We start from the raw sequence: 11132 nt of genomic DNA on the forward strand, positions 1-11132 counted from the left end.
CTCGGCTTTCACTTTTCACTAGGGCCTGGCTTCGGGTAGGCGTCAATTTACTCGAAAGTGAAAAGCCTCTCTGCGTTTTGGTCGGGATTAAATTTATTAATTCCTTTCGTCATTCAACAAATAATTATCCAGCACCTACCTAAGGCAACCTCAAAGGGTTGTGCAGGCTGTGCACTGCGCAGGGGTGCCTGGCCCAGGCCACCTTGTGAACACATCAGGGCTGCGTCTCCCCCAAAGGTGTCTTTGGCTAACTTGCAGTTTCCCAGACTGCTAGTGAGTGGCGTCCTTGCCACGGCTGAGGCCCTCATCTAGGTCACTACTGAGATAAGCAGTACATCAAGCACCTCACACCATTCTAAATGCTCCGGCTTCATCTAATGTCAGTAAAACTCTTGGCAGAGCAAGCAAGGAGCAAGCAGTACCTGCAATGAGATGTACACAAGGCCTACCCAGATATCCACACGCTCCCGGCTGGTGGCCGGGCTCCGGAGGAAGCTACCAGTGCCGGAGGGCTGCTAGGGTGAGATGCTGGCAGCTCATTGAGAGGTCTGTCCTATGATCCTGCCATAGTCCGCCTCCTGAAATGTCAGCCATTCTTTGTACCTTGGACAGAAGCCACATAGGCTGCGCCTTCTGCAGGTCCAGGGTTCGGCTTCTCATGAAACTTGCCTTCCCCCTCAGAAACCACAGGGCACAAGTTGAACTGGGAACACCTTTTATTTAGCTGCATGCAGCAGGAGCAGAATCAGAGCACAGCCTGTCCTTCCAGCAGGAGGGAGAGGCAGGAGTGAGGTGGGCAGGGCGGGGAGGTTCTGGGAACCGCAGCAGTTCCAGGGGTGACGTGGAATGCTTTCCAAGCCACAGGGAGGGTGGTCGAGGCATGGAGGTGGACGGGTGGTCCTTGAAAACCTCCCACTCATCCCATCCAGGGCTTACACGTCCTGGCTCTTAGAATCAGGGTCTAATCCTGCCCTCCCCCTGCCCTGGGTTACCGTGCACAGGACTCCAGGGGTCTTTTGGAGATCCTGCCCCCACCTGATATTCTGACTTCTGACTTCTCAGGCTTCATTGACAGCGAGATCAGTCCAGACCTGGCCTAGACCCCAACCCATCTTGGGCTTGCCCATCTCAGACTCGGGGCTCAGGCCTGAGCCTGGCCGGCAGAGCAGAGAGCTTGGAGGGGCAGAAGACAGCCCAGCACAGCTCCCCTTCTGCTCCCAGATCTGTCTGAGCTACGTGGTCCCATCCAAGCATCTGCACCTCGAGGCCAGACATAGGCTTGCCAGATGTCTTGACTGTTCTTGCTCCGAGGGCCCCCAGTGAAGACAGGGAGAAAGGGCCCAGGAGGGGAAGGCAGAGACACACATCTAGATTTGGCATCTGAGCCTGGAGACCACTCTGGGAGGACGCTGGGAGAATGCCCTGCACCTCCCCAACCTCAGGGGCCCCATCTCTTAAAGGGGACCCCACAGGCCTCCCCCACCATGACTCAGGCTGAGACCTGGGACAGAACACTGGCCCCCACGGTGTGTGAGGCTCCACAAAATAGGCAACTGACGGGCAAGGATGAATGAGGAGGTCTGGGGGAGCCCAGCCCCCCTCCCCTTCCCTAACCCAGCCTTTCTCTGACCGCAGTTTACCAGTCGGGGTTTGGCAGGTCAGGGCTTGGGGGGCATCAAGGCAGTGGGGGCCCGATGGTGATGCTGCTGTTGGTGACCCTCGGGCCGTACCAGCCGGCCCAGTAGTGAGTGTCCACGCCGCCGTGCTGAAACCAGATGTAGCGGACGCCGGGCGGGTAGTTGGAGAACGTGTGAGAGACCTGGCGGGGGAGGGGGGGGGCGGGTAGGTGGAGGGAGAGAGGTCAGGGGCCAAGGTCTTAATGCTGGCCCAGCAGTCGGCAAAACCGAGTTCTAGTCCTAACTCTATGACTTTGGGTAGACCACTTCCCCTCTCTGCCTCAGTTTCCTTAAGTAAAATGGGGCAGAATCCTCCTGGGTCCGTCCACTCCACAGGATTGCTTACGTGTGGCTCAAAGGAACTGAAGGAAAGTGAAGGATGTCCAATACGGTCATCACTGGGCACATGTGACCATTTCAGTTAAAATTAATTACAATTAGATAACATTAAAAATTTAGTTCCTCAGTCAAACTAGGAACTAGGTTTTTTAAAAAACATTTATTTATTATTGAGAGACAGAGCATGAGCATGGGAGGGGCGGAGAGAGGGGGAGACACAGAATCTGAAGCAGGCTCCAGGCTCTGAGCTGTCTGCACAGAGCCCGACGCGGGGCTTAAACTCACAAACCGCAAGATCATGACCTGAGCCCAAGTCAGACGCTTAACCGACTGAGCCACCCAGATGCCCCAGAACTAGCTCTTACTAAGTGTTCATAGTCACATGTGGCTATTGGTTACAGACCACTTCTACCACTGCAGAAGGTTCTACTGGACGGCACTGGTCTAGATTGGCAAGCTGTGGCCTAGGGGCCCATTGCCTGCTTTTATAAATGAAGCTTTACTGGAACACAGCCATGCTCATATAGCTGTTTTCACAACACAATGGCACAGCTGAAGAATTGAGTTGTGATGGTAGAGACACCAACGCCTGCAAAGCGTAAGATATTTGTATCTGCTGCCCCCTGGTGTAAACAGTAGGGATAGCCGATATTAGCGACTAAAACAGTAAACCTTTTTGAACATGGCTTTACCAGCATCATTTCACTGATATCTTTCAGAGCTTGAGAAGCGGATGCCCAGGTGAGCTGGGATTCGAACCCGGGCTCGTCTGACGGCAGTCGCAGCCTCGGGAATACGCCAGCCACCCTCCTCCTGGTGCACATACCTCCCTCCACTTGGCATCGCTCTTCTGCTGGATTGTCACCGGGTCTGGCTGGAAGGTCCCCAGAGGCGCATGTGCTGACGACAGGAGCTGGACACACAGTTGGTACTTGGACCCGCAGTCTGGCCTGGCTGCAAACCTGCAGGCAGAGGGAGGGTCCATCAGGGCCTCGGAGATGGGGGGCAGGGTGGGGGCGGGGCGCCTGAGTGGCAGGCCCCCCTCCCCCAGACCCTCGCCCCAGGCACTCACCAGTCCTTGACCTCGATGTCCGGCCGTGTGGTGTCCATCAGCTCCTCCCAATACCCTTCGGCCTTGAGGTCCACAACCTGGGACTTGAGGCAGGTGCTGGGGGGGGGGGGTTGGACGGAGGGGTGGAAGGGGCTGGGGCTCAGCACTAGGGCACTGAGGGGTTAGGGCTGCCCCTTCTGGAGGCAGGAGACCCCAGGGTGAAGTGGCTCGGGCTTTCCCCCACCCCAAGACTTCCCCAGCCTCAGCTCTTACTAATAAGAAGTCACGAAGTATTTCTTGACCTGGTCATTGGGGAATTCCTTCCTCTGGTCTCCAGAGAGATCCTCCACCTTCCACTCATCGCCTCCATTCACATCCAGGCTCCAGAATTCAAAGCCCTCTGGCCAGAAAGCAGAACTCCTGTCATAAGGAAGCCCCTCAGGGGTCCCTCTCTCCAAAGAGCCCCTTCCTCCTGGATCCGCTCCCTGGATCTCTGCAGCTGCCCTCAAGCTTCACGCTGTGGGACGCTGCTGTTTTGTACTAGCTGCTTCCCATGTGCCAGGCACCACAGCAAGTGACATGTGGTCCCAAGACATGTGACCACAGGAGTAACCAGATCCCTTCTGTGATGGGAGAGCGCTCTGACGCCAGAGCCAGCCAGATCGGGGGCTAGGCCCAGCTCTACCAATATTGGGCTGTGTGACCCTAGATTCGTTGCTTTCCCTCTCTGAGTCTTGGTTTTGTCCTCTGTAACCTGGAGTTAAGAACAAGAGCTGGCAGGGGCGCCTGGGTGGCTTAGTCGGTTAAGCGTCCGACTTTCGCTCAGGTCATGATCTCGCGGTTCGTGGGTTCGAGCCCCGCGTTGGGCTCTGTGCTGACTGCCAGCTCAGAGCCTGGAGCCTGTTTCAGAGTCTGTATCTCCCTCTCTCTCTGACCCTCCCCTGCTCATGCTGTCTCTCTCTATCCTAGAAATAAATAAAAATATTAAAAAAAAAAAAAGAACAAGAGCTGGCAAACTTTTTCTGCTAAGGGCCAAAAGGTTTTAGGCTTTGTGGCCTACATACTATCTCGATTAGTCTTTTTTTTATTTTAATTTTTTTGATATATAACTATTTAAAATCACAAAAGCTAGTTTTAGCTCCTGGGCCATGTGTGGCTAATGGACCATAGTGCGCCAAGATCATGGCCGTTGGGGAGTCAAGTGAGGCAGGCACCTGAAAGCTCTGGACAGCTTGGAGTTATTTCATTATCATTTTGCATCAGAATTTGGCCATGTAACGGAAACTGACTTAACGATCCCATCCCACCGCCTGGCCAATGAGTTCCGATGCAGTAAGGGAAAAAGGGAGCTCTAGGTGATGTAGAAATTTTGTTTTTCTTGTTGTTGTAATATGCTGGAAAAAAGAGTGGATCTCTCATTCTGCCATGAGTAAAGTCCCCTTTGCACTCTGGGACAGTCCCAGTACACCTAGCGCCGGCCTCTGGGATCTAGGCCAACAAATTATGGCTCCGACTTCCTGGTCTTGTGTCTTGGGCACAAGTAGTCCTAACTGCTCAACAGTCCCTCTCCTAGGAAAGGTCACTGGGGACATATTTTCTCAAGAGTGGAATACAAAAATGCCACTCATGGCCTCAGTTTGCCCATCTGAAAAATGGGAGCACTAACAGCACCTACCTCTTGGGATTATTGTGCGAGTATTAAAGGAGTTAAACCGTCCAAAGTGCCTGGCTCGTAGTAAATGCATAATGAGAGTCAACTGCTATCTGGGCAGCATGTGTGTTGGGGGCAGGCCAGACCCGCCCCCCAGCCCACCTTCGGCACATGGATTGTGTAGAAGATTCCTGTGGAGGCTGCGTAGGAAGTAGAAGATCTTCCAGTCGGCCACAGGCTGGTCCCAGTCCTCAGTGACGAAGCCCTCGCGCAGGCACTTGCGCTTCCAGAGGGTCACCAGGTCGATGAGGTCTCTCCAGAGGCTGCAGACCAGGCGGCAGCGCAGGAGCAGCTGGCGGGCGGGCACGTGCGTGAGCACCTCCAGCAGAATGTTCTCAGGGAGCTCGTTGATACTGACTGGGGCCATGGCTTGTGGCTTCTCGACACCCCCTGTGGTTATTGAAAAGCTACCCTTCAAACCTGGCCCTCTCTCCCAGACAGGGTATCTGCAGCACCCCATGGTGGTGGAGGCTCCCAGCCCAGCTCTGCCGTTTACTGTCTCAGGAAATGCACCGAGCTTCTCCGAGCCTCAGTTTCCTCCTCTGTAAAATGGGACCAGGAACTGTACTAAAATGGGTTCAAATGCCGTGACACAACACATGCTCAATAAATGGTGATTGATTTTACTGCCGCCTTAGACAACAGCCTCTAAAGGACGCTAAGGGGGCCCAGAGGGGTGCGAGAACCTGCCCAAGGTCATAAAGACAAAGAGGGAAAAGAGGCTTCTCGGATTCTAGAGCCGGCCTCTTCCATTAGGCCAGTCTGTACAGTGTAAATAACAATGCGCAGTCCCGCAGAGCACTCCGGCAAGTCCTCAAACGGAGAAGGGAGATTGGGGGCGGGGGGGGGGGTGTTAATGATCATGGTCTCTGACGGAGGTCTAAAGAGCTCAAGCGACTTTCTGAAGGCCGCAGAGTAAATGAGGTGCCTGGCTGGGACGCGAGAGGGGGTGGGCGATGGGGAAAGGCCTTTCTTTCCTATACTCCTGTCTGCATCCTCGCGGCTGGGCTTCAGCCCCAGGACCCCGGCGCGCACGCCTCCCACCTCGCGCTGTGGCTTTAAAGTGCCCCCCACCCACCCAAAGCCGGGGCTTGCAGCCGGGACCCCTGCGCGTCGATAAGCGACCCCAGCCGCGGTTCCCTCTGCGCCGCCGCTCTCGCCCGCGCCGCGCAGCCCGCGAGGCCTGGGCCTGGTGCGCGCCGGGCCTCCCTCCGCGCACGGCCGCGCGGCCGGACACCGTCCCGCCCACCCCCTGCCCCCGGCCCCGGCCGGCCCGCACCCCCGCCGCGGCGCTCCCCGCGCCCACTCCCGCCGGGTCACCTTCGCTTGGCCGCCGCTGCCCGCTGCGGCTGGGCCGCGGGGCTGAGCGGACCTCGGCCGACTGTCACGAGCGCGTAGGCCCCGCCCCGGCCCCCAGGCCCCGCCCCGCCCCGCCCCCTCGGTCCTCCCCGCGCTGCGCCCGCCACCGCGTAGGAAAATTACCTGGAGGGGAGCGCCGGGAGGAGCCTCCGCCCCCCTCCCCCCTCCTCCTCGGCCGCGCGCCCCGCACCCTCCGCATGACCCAGACTCGCGGTGTCCCCTCGCCTCCTCCTTCCAGCAGCCACCCCTGGAGGCAACTGGGAGAACCCCCCCCAAATCGGATCACCACTCCCATTAAAAAACCCGACTCCTGACCTCTCCCTGCCCCTTGGGTCGGCCGCGGAACCGGTAGGCTCAGGCCTGGGGCCCACCGTCCTAGACTGCGGGGCGTCCCGGCTCCCGGCCAAAGGCGGGGCGGGGGCGGAGGCGGGGGCCTTTAAGAGGCGCGGCCGGCCAGGACCCGACCTAGACGCGGGCAGCGCCTGGACTCGCCGCCGCCGCGGGACTCGGGCAGCCCCGCAGCGCTCCGGCTCCTCCTCCTCTCACGACCGCCCTCCGCAGCGATGGACGGAGACGGTGAACCAGGTAGCCGCCGCCACCCGGATCCGCTCGCTCGGCCCGGGAGGGGAGACCGAGGCAGGCGGGCGAATGCCACGGAGAGGGGGCATCCGAAAGCGAGGGGGTCCCCGAGACCCAGCGCGGCAAACTTGCACCCACGCAAAGGCCTTGAAACAGTTTTCAAAGAGCACAGCCCTGTGTCGGGCTGGATGCCTGCAAGGGTGACCCGCAGGGAGGGACGACTCCTGGGTCCTATTAACCCGGGGGGTGGGGGGGGATAGGGTAGGAGTGATCCCACATTCCCACCGCTCAGCTTCCTGAGGGTCTGTTGGGTCCGGGTCTGGGGCGCATCGGGGGTGCCGGAGGCTGCAACCGTTTTTCTTCTCTCAACTTCTTTTCATTTGCCAGCTCTGGCCCTTGAGCTGCGTGTATCCCTACGGACTTCTTGGGGTTACCGGCCTCTCCCCACCCCATCCCAGCCTTCCTCCTTGGCTCTCTTGTGTGGAGGGGCTGCTCTTCAACTGGGTGGCGGGTTGCCCACTGGGGATCGGGCCAGCGGTGAGGGAGAGTTGGGGCACAGATCAGGGCCCTCTGAGACTGCCCAGTCATCTTGCCTGGCACCAGAGACCCCCCCCCGCCTTCTCTCCATCCCTCTAACTCTCTGCTGGGCCTGTAGGGGTTGCTTGCTGAGTCAGGGTGGGAACAAAACCTGCCTGCAGATTTCCCCACTCCTGTCCGGGCAGGCCCGTCTCAGAGTGGGCCTTGCCTGGAGGGGTCGACATCAACACTGATGCACGCTCCGCTAGGGTGCATCTGATGCAAGCCCCTCTCTCCCCAGCCCTGAAACTCCCAGCTCCTTCAGCCCCTCCTCCCACTCGGTGACCCCCCCCCTTGCCACACCCTCTATAGGGGCCCAGAATGGGCTCCTGCTTTTTCCCAGGGCTCAGCTATTCCCTGGACTCCAGGGCCCAATGCAGGTGAGTGAATCAGCCTGGGAGGCAGCTTCTAGGGGCCAGATAACTTTCCGACAGCAACAATGTGGAGAGTTGTGTGTGCTGGAAAGGGGTGGGGGGGCTGTAATCAGATCTGGGGCCTGGAGTGCCAGGCCTGGGGCCAGGAGAGGGGACTGGGCAAGGTGCACCTTTCGTGGGAGCATCAGGTGTCCACCAGGGCCAGAGCAGGGCAGGGGGAGGGCTGGAGAGGCGAGGACACTGGGCCGGGCTCCCCAGAGAGCTGGGGGCAGCAGGACAGGCAGGTGATGCAGCTTCAGAGCCTGGCATTTTCCTTTCTGTCTGCCCATTGTTCTTCCACGTGACTTGGGAGAAGCTTGGCCAGGAAACTGGCCCTCAGTTTCCTCTCTGCAGAAAAAGAAAAGGGTTAAACCCCCACATCATCAAGAAGTGCCCCCCCCCCAAAGCAACTAATAATGCAGGAAAGTGTTGTGCTCCATGGGATTCACTAAATAAGATTTGCGGAGGACTGACTGTGTGCTCCGGGCTCCAAAGAAGAGGTAAACCCTGGATCAGCCCTTAAGGGCCTGACTGTGGGACAGGGGTGAAAGTGCTGCGTGTGAGGAGGGAGGTAAAGGGCTGGCAGCCTGGGGTCCTGGCAACGCCCAGACTTGGGTCTAGGCCCTGCCTGTCCTTCCCTGCCCCCATTCAGCCTGTTTCTGCCACCGCCTGGGCTTTCGGGCCCTTAGGAACGCCCCATCCTAGGTCTGAGAGCACTCGCCCCCCTCCCCCCCCTCCCCCAGAGTGGCCCCAGCTCCTCACCACTTTTCTTTTCCTTCTCCAGAGACACTGCACTCAGTGTCTGCTTACTCAAGGTTTTGATGGCCCAGCAGAGGCTGACTGGGTTCCAGGAGATAGTTGGGTCTGCAGCTCCTGACATCTGTCCACCTCCTTACAATTTAGAGTGCTCTTGCCCCCTCCTCAGGGGACTGGAACAGCAGCACTGTTCGGATGGCCTGGCACAATGATTACTCCCATTGTATAGATGAGGAAACTGAGGGCCAGGGACAGGAAAAGGGAGTTACAAGACCTTCCTTTCTTGAGCACTTATTACATCTCCCTGTTTGATATACTTGCTTTCTATTTTATTTGTGTGTGTGTGTGTGTGTGCGTGAGAGAGAGAGAGAGAGAGAGAGAGAGAGAGAGAGAGAGAAACCCAAGCAGGCTCCATGCTGAGCGCAGAGCCCGAGGACTCTCCGGATCATCCCAGGACCTCGGGATCATGACCTGAGCTGAAACCAAGAGTTGGGTGCTCAACCGACTGAGTCACCCAGATGCCCCTACTTGCTCTCTTTTACTGAGCTCCCACGTCACCCTGCTGTGGCTGGTAGAGGATTACAGCCTCTGTTCTCCTTTCCCTTCAGGCCTCAGATCCCCATGTCCCATAACCTCTGGCGAGTCAAAATCAAATCATACGGTGCCTCCAAAGTCAACAAACTATTTTATTGAGGGCTTTTTATTTTATTTTTTGAGCCTGGATTTGAAGCCAGGCTTCAACCACTCATTTGCTGTGACCCTGTGGTTTCACCTCACTGTGCCTCAGTTTCTTTATCAATGACATGGCAACAGCAATAGGAGCAACCTCAAAGAGATGCTGTGGGGATTTAGAGAAAAGAAAAACAGTTAGGACAATGTCTCGCTCTTGCTAAATGCCCAGTAAACATCAGCTGCCGACAGTGTGTTCCAGATGCCAGGCACTGGGATGGAGCTGTCCCAGACCCAGTTCCTGCCTTCTTGCACTCAGTCTAGTCCTGAGGGAAGTGTTCACAAACCAACACACCCCGAGGCAAACCCTAGGAAGGGCTGGAACTCCACGGCCGGAAGATTCCATGGTGGGAAGTTCGGGAGCCGTCCACGGAGGAGGGGAGGGGAGCTGGGTTCTCCAGGGGCGGTTGTAAGGATAAAGGAGTGGCTAAAGTCAAGTTTGTGCAGTAGATGGATGCCCTTACGGTAAGATGATCAGTTGCTGTTATCTGCTGGCGTTTACTGGCCCTGCAAGGAAACTCTTCGGACTGGGCGCTGGTCTGTGGCCCTAGCTCCCTGGGGTCTTCCCCACTGGGCACCACTCTCTGGACACAGAACCTCGGGCCGGGTTTCGGATTGTCCCAGGGTGGGTGAGGGGCAGAGACGCGACACGTCGCGGTTCTGAAGCTTGGAGAAACTTGGAGGGGGATATTCTGGGCAGAGTCAAAGTCTCTCCCCCCCGCCCCCCCATCCCCCGGCTGCAGAGAGTGTGGGCCAGCCGGAGGAGGTGAGCCCGGAGGGGCAGCAGGAGGAAGCGGGCGCGGAGGAGGCGAGCGCCGGGGAGGAGCGGCCCGAGGAGGAGGAGGAGGAAGAGGAGGCGGCGTACCTGGACGGGCTGCCCGAGCCGCTGCTGCTGCGCGTGCTGGCCGAGCTACCGGCCGCCGAGCTGGTGCAGGCCTGCCGCCTGGTGTGCCTGCGCTGGAAGGAGCTGGTGGACGGCGCCCCCCTCTGGCTGCTCAAGTGCCAGCAGGAGGGGCTGGTGCCCGAGGGCGGCGCGGAGGACGAGCGCGACCACTGGCAGCAGTTCTACTTCCTGAGCAAGCGGCGGCGCAACCTTCTGCGCAACCCGTGCGGGGAAGGTGAGGGGCCTGGGGAGCTCGCTCAGCTTCCCTTTCTGCAAAATGGGCCGGAACAACGCCAGCCTGCGTGGGGGGCTAAATGGGATAAAGTCCTGGCCCAAGGCCCTGCAGAGCAGCCCCAACAATAATACTGTGGCACATCATGGGCCCCCGGAGCCGCCTCCCCTGGGGGGCGGGGGGGGCCCTCTTCCAGGTCCTTCCACCCTCACGATCTGAGGCAAGGCGGGCCCTGCGGAGGACCCTCCCAGGGAGAGAGAATCTGGGGCCGAACAGGAAGTGCCCCCCGTCCCAACCCCCAGCATCCCCTGCCCTCCCCTCCCCGTGAGAGCGCAGCGCTCCCCTGCCCGGCAGCTGCAGGCGCAGGGACCGCACCCCCAGCCCAGCCCGGAGTGGGGGACCAGGGCGGGGCTGTCGCGGTCTTACAGAGGACCTGGAGGGCTGGTGCGACGTGGAGCACGGCGGGGACGGCTGGAGGGTGGAGGACCTGCCCGGAGACTGTGGGGCGGAATTCATCCACGACGAGAGCGTCAAGAAGTACTTCGCCTCCTCCTTTGAGTAAGGAGAGGGGGCATGGAGGGCCCCGGGGGGGGAAGGGGTCCCCACTCCCTCCTAACCCCAGTTCCCCAGGTGGTGTCGCAAAGCGCAGGTCATCGACCTGCAGGCTGAGGGCTACTGGGAGGAGCTGCTGGACACCACTCAGCCGGCCATCGCGGTGAAGGACTGGTGAGCGGCCGCGGCGGGGGGCCTGCGGGGAAGGGAAGGGGGAGGGGCAGGAGGGAGCTGGGGGGGCCTGCGGGGAAGGGAAGGGGGAGGGGACGGAGGGAG

At 59.1% G+C, this 11132-nt stretch overlaps 2 protein-coding genes and 1 long non-coding RNA gene across 4 annotated transcripts in view; 1 reads left to right on the forward strand and 2 right to left on the reverse strand.

Moving 5' to 3' along the window:
• Positions 1-698: 698 nt before the first annotated feature.
• Positions 699-6169, reverse strand: FBXO44 (F-box protein 44). 2 transcript variants are annotated; one of them, XM_039234921.1, is made up of 6 exons: positions 6098-6169; positions 4880-5167; positions 3369-3466; positions 3088-3183; positions 2842-2977; positions 699-1819 (listed from the first exon to the last, which is right to left on the reverse strand). In XM_039234921.1, exons 2-6 carry the CDS (start codon positions 5142-5144, stop codon positions 1659-1661), a joined length of 756 nt encoding a protein of 251 aa, XP_039090852.1. In that variant the 5' UTR covers positions 5145-5167; positions 6098-6169; the 3' UTR covers positions 699-1658. The 2 variants fall into 2 exon arrangements, with proteins under 2 accessions (XP_039090852.1, XP_039090851.1); XM_039234920.1 differs by having other exon boundaries at positions 3340-3466.
• Positions 6170-6284: 115 nt separating this feature from the next.
• The window catches only part of FBXO2 (F-box protein 2), a 6880-nt gene continuing 2032 nt past the window's right edge, over positions 6285-11132 (forward strand). Inside the window, exons 1-4 of the mRNA XM_039234923.1 lie at positions 6285-6721; positions 9933-10307; positions 10733-10862; positions 10935-11030. Coding sequence (XP_039090854.1) covers positions 6700-6721; positions 9933-10307; positions 10733-10862; positions 10935-11030 — 623 coding nt within the window. The 5' untranslated portion in view covers positions 6285-6699. The remainder of the gene's footprint in view (positions 6722-9932; positions 10308-10732; positions 10863-10934; positions 11031-11132) is intronic.
• LOC120233596 lies at positions 9150-10117 on the reverse strand. Its single transcript, XR_005528865.1, has 2 exons — positions 10055-10117; positions 9150-9298 (listed from the first exon to the last, which is right to left on the reverse strand). It is a non-coding gene; the product is annotated as an uncharacterized LOC120233596 (long non-coding RNA).

Source organism: Hyaena hyaena, unplaced genomic scaffold, assembly GCF_003009895.1.
Source record: "Hyaena hyaena isolate Hyena2069 unplaced genomic scaffold, ASM300989v1 scaffold_94, whole genome shotgun sequence".
Taxonomy (NCBI): Eukaryota; Metazoa; Chordata; class Mammalia; order Carnivora; family Hyaenidae; genus Hyaena; species Hyaena hyaena.

Excerpts from the sequence above, each read along its gene's own strand:
- FBXO44 (XM_039234920.1), bottom strand. The coding sequence starts at position 5,144 with ATGGCCCCAGTCAGTATCAACGAGCTCCCTGAGAACATTCTGCTGGAG. Across the intron at positions 3,184-3,339 it reads TACTTCGTGACTTCTTATTA|CACCTGCCTCAAGTCCCAGG; the intron begins GTAAGAGCTGAG and ends CCCCCCCCCCAG. Across the intron at positions 1,820-2,841 it reads GCGATGCCAAGTGGAGGGAG|GTCTCTCACACGTTCTCCAA; the intron begins GTATGTGCACCA and ends CTCCCCCGCCAG.